The sequence below is a fragment of the Rattus rattus genome, chromosome 5 (assembly GCF_011064425.1).
Source record: "Rattus rattus isolate New Zealand chromosome 5, Rrattus_CSIRO_v1, whole genome shotgun sequence".
In the NCBI taxonomy this organism is placed as follows: domain Eukaryota; kingdom Metazoa; phylum Chordata; class Mammalia; order Rodentia; family Muridae; genus Rattus; species Rattus rattus.
The window spans coordinates 109,123,046-109,125,308 of NC_046158.1; the positions used below are offsets into that span (position 1 = coordinate 109,123,046).

The 2,263-nt window shown below is 38.3% G+C and overlaps 1 gene segment (V, D, J or C); it reads left to right on the forward strand.

The window, feature by feature from the left end:
• The first annotated feature begins 1,009 nt into the window (after window positions 1-1,009).
• Window positions 1,010-1,767, forward strand: LOC116900984. The segment is given in 2 exon segments: window positions 1,010-1,055; window positions 1,415-1,767. Coding segments are annotated over 2 exon segments (399 nt in total).
• The last annotated feature ends 496 nt before the right edge of the window (window positions 1,768-2,263 follow it).

Genomic DNA, 2,263 nt, shown 5'->3' on the forward strand with positions numbered 1-2,263 from the left:
TGTCATAACTGACACCCCACAGAGAAGCAGAAGAAAGTGGTTGGGCTAGCATAACTTTGCTTGTGTCGCCACCTACTGATAGTATTTTTCATAAGTAAGAATCCTTTGAGTTTTCCTGAAGATACCCATAAAAAGGGAGATGGAGTTTTTGCTGTACTCTTATTTGTCTCCTCTTGCTCATCTCCAGCAGCTTAGACTTGGCAATGGCCCACCTGACTTCACCAAGATGTTTCTATTATTCACATACAGTACTAAAGCCTACTTAATGATAGTCTGGACAGTCTGGAGGTAAAAATAGAAAATCTACACTCAACCTAAATAATAACAGTCTCACTAAAAATATGAAGCTCCCCTTATGTATTTTGCACCTCTCTCAAGAAAATAGAAAAATTATAACAAATATTTTATTTCCTGTTTTTTTTAAAGATTTATTTATTTATCATTATATATAAGTACACTGTAGCTGTCTTCAGATACACCGGAAGAGGGCATCGGATCTCTTTACAGATGGTTGTGAGCACGATGTGGTTGCTGGGAATTGAACTCATGACCTCCGGAAGAGCAGTCGGGTGCTCTTAACCTCTGAGCCATCTCTCCAGCCCCAAATATTTTATTTCCTAAAACCTCCTACCCTATTGAAACATCTAGGCTGGTTTATTCATGAAGAGTTGGAGAATTACCAGAATCTTAATCAATAGATTATGTCAAAAGAAATTATAATAAAAGCAAAGTGGATTTCCACCACTTTGCCAGTTTTTCATTCATCCTGCTAGTATCCCATCAGTCAAGACGTTGTGTTTAATTACATTCACTACTGATACAGAAAACCAGTGTGAGTGATTTTAAAAATACAAGAAGCCCACAAAATTGTCCCCTATGTACAACTCTAGGTGGCAGGTTATTTGCATATTGCTCCCCAGGGACGTCCTTGCCTTGCTGTACTCAGATAAAAGGTCAGCTGTACTCTTGCTTTCAGTGATTCCACATCTAATTTCATCTCCTCAAAACAATGAGTCCTGTCCAGTCCCTGATTTTATTATTGCTTTGGATTCTGGGTAAGTAGAGAATGAGGTACAGGAGAAGAATGGAGGTTGAGTTCTGACTACCCATGTTGGCTGTCCATGTATGGTAAGGCAGGTCCTCTTTTCTAGGATGGACACATGAGCTTCTATTACTTGATGATGAGAAATTACAGATGAGATAGGATTTGTGCTAAGAAGATTCTAATGTAGATGGGAAGGTGTATGATGTTTAGGATCTTCAACTGAATTGTTTTGTAAAAAAGCATTTGATATATTTTTTAATAATCACAAAACATACCAGAATCTCACTTGAACTATGTAACAAAAATTAATTCACAAAGATTGCTTGGGAAATTTGCAAATGACTTTGCTCTGTTCTTTTATAATTTCAGGAACGAACGGTGATGTTGTGCTGACCCAGACTCCATCCATATTGTCTGCTACCATTGGACAATCGGTCTCCATCTCTTGCAGGTCAAGTCAGAGTCTCTTAGATAGTGATGGAAAGACATATTTATATTGGTTCCTACAGAGGCCAGGCCAATCTCCACAGCGTCTAATTTATTTGGTATCGAACCTGGGATCTGGGGTCCCCAACAGGTTCAGTGGCAGTGGGTCAGGAACAGATTTCACACTCAAAATCAGTGGAGTGGAAGCTGAGGATTTGGGAGTTTATTACTGCATGCAAGCTACCCATGCTCCTCCCACAGTGATACAGACCCTAACAAAAAATGTCCTTGCTTGAGGTAGCCCAGCTGCTAATGTGCTGTTTATATGGAGAGGAGCAGAACACTCTGTGTCTGTGTGAGAGGAAGAGCATGGGCAACATGAGTAATTGTTTATAACTGAGAGCTCTGCTAAACTCATCTGGTTTGTTGAGTGTTTTAGCTAGACTTCCAAGTGCCAGCAATTTCTAATCTTTCTAGCTTTATTAGCCATGGTATTGTCTCTGCAGCAATAGAGAAATTCACCTCATTAATCTAGTATGTTGTTGCAGATTTTAACCACTTAATAATTTTGCATTAACTTCTTGTCGTCTGTTGTTTCCTTTTAATGATGTATGTGCTTATTGTTAAATTTTCATTTAAATTTTTAAAAGCTTAGATGTCTGTCCATATTATCTTTATTTCTTTTCTTCTCTGTAATTCAGTACTTATTCACATTATATCCCAATCACAATTGCTTACTCTCGTCCTAATCCCACCTTTAAAAATCTCCACCTCCTATTACACCTGTCTATT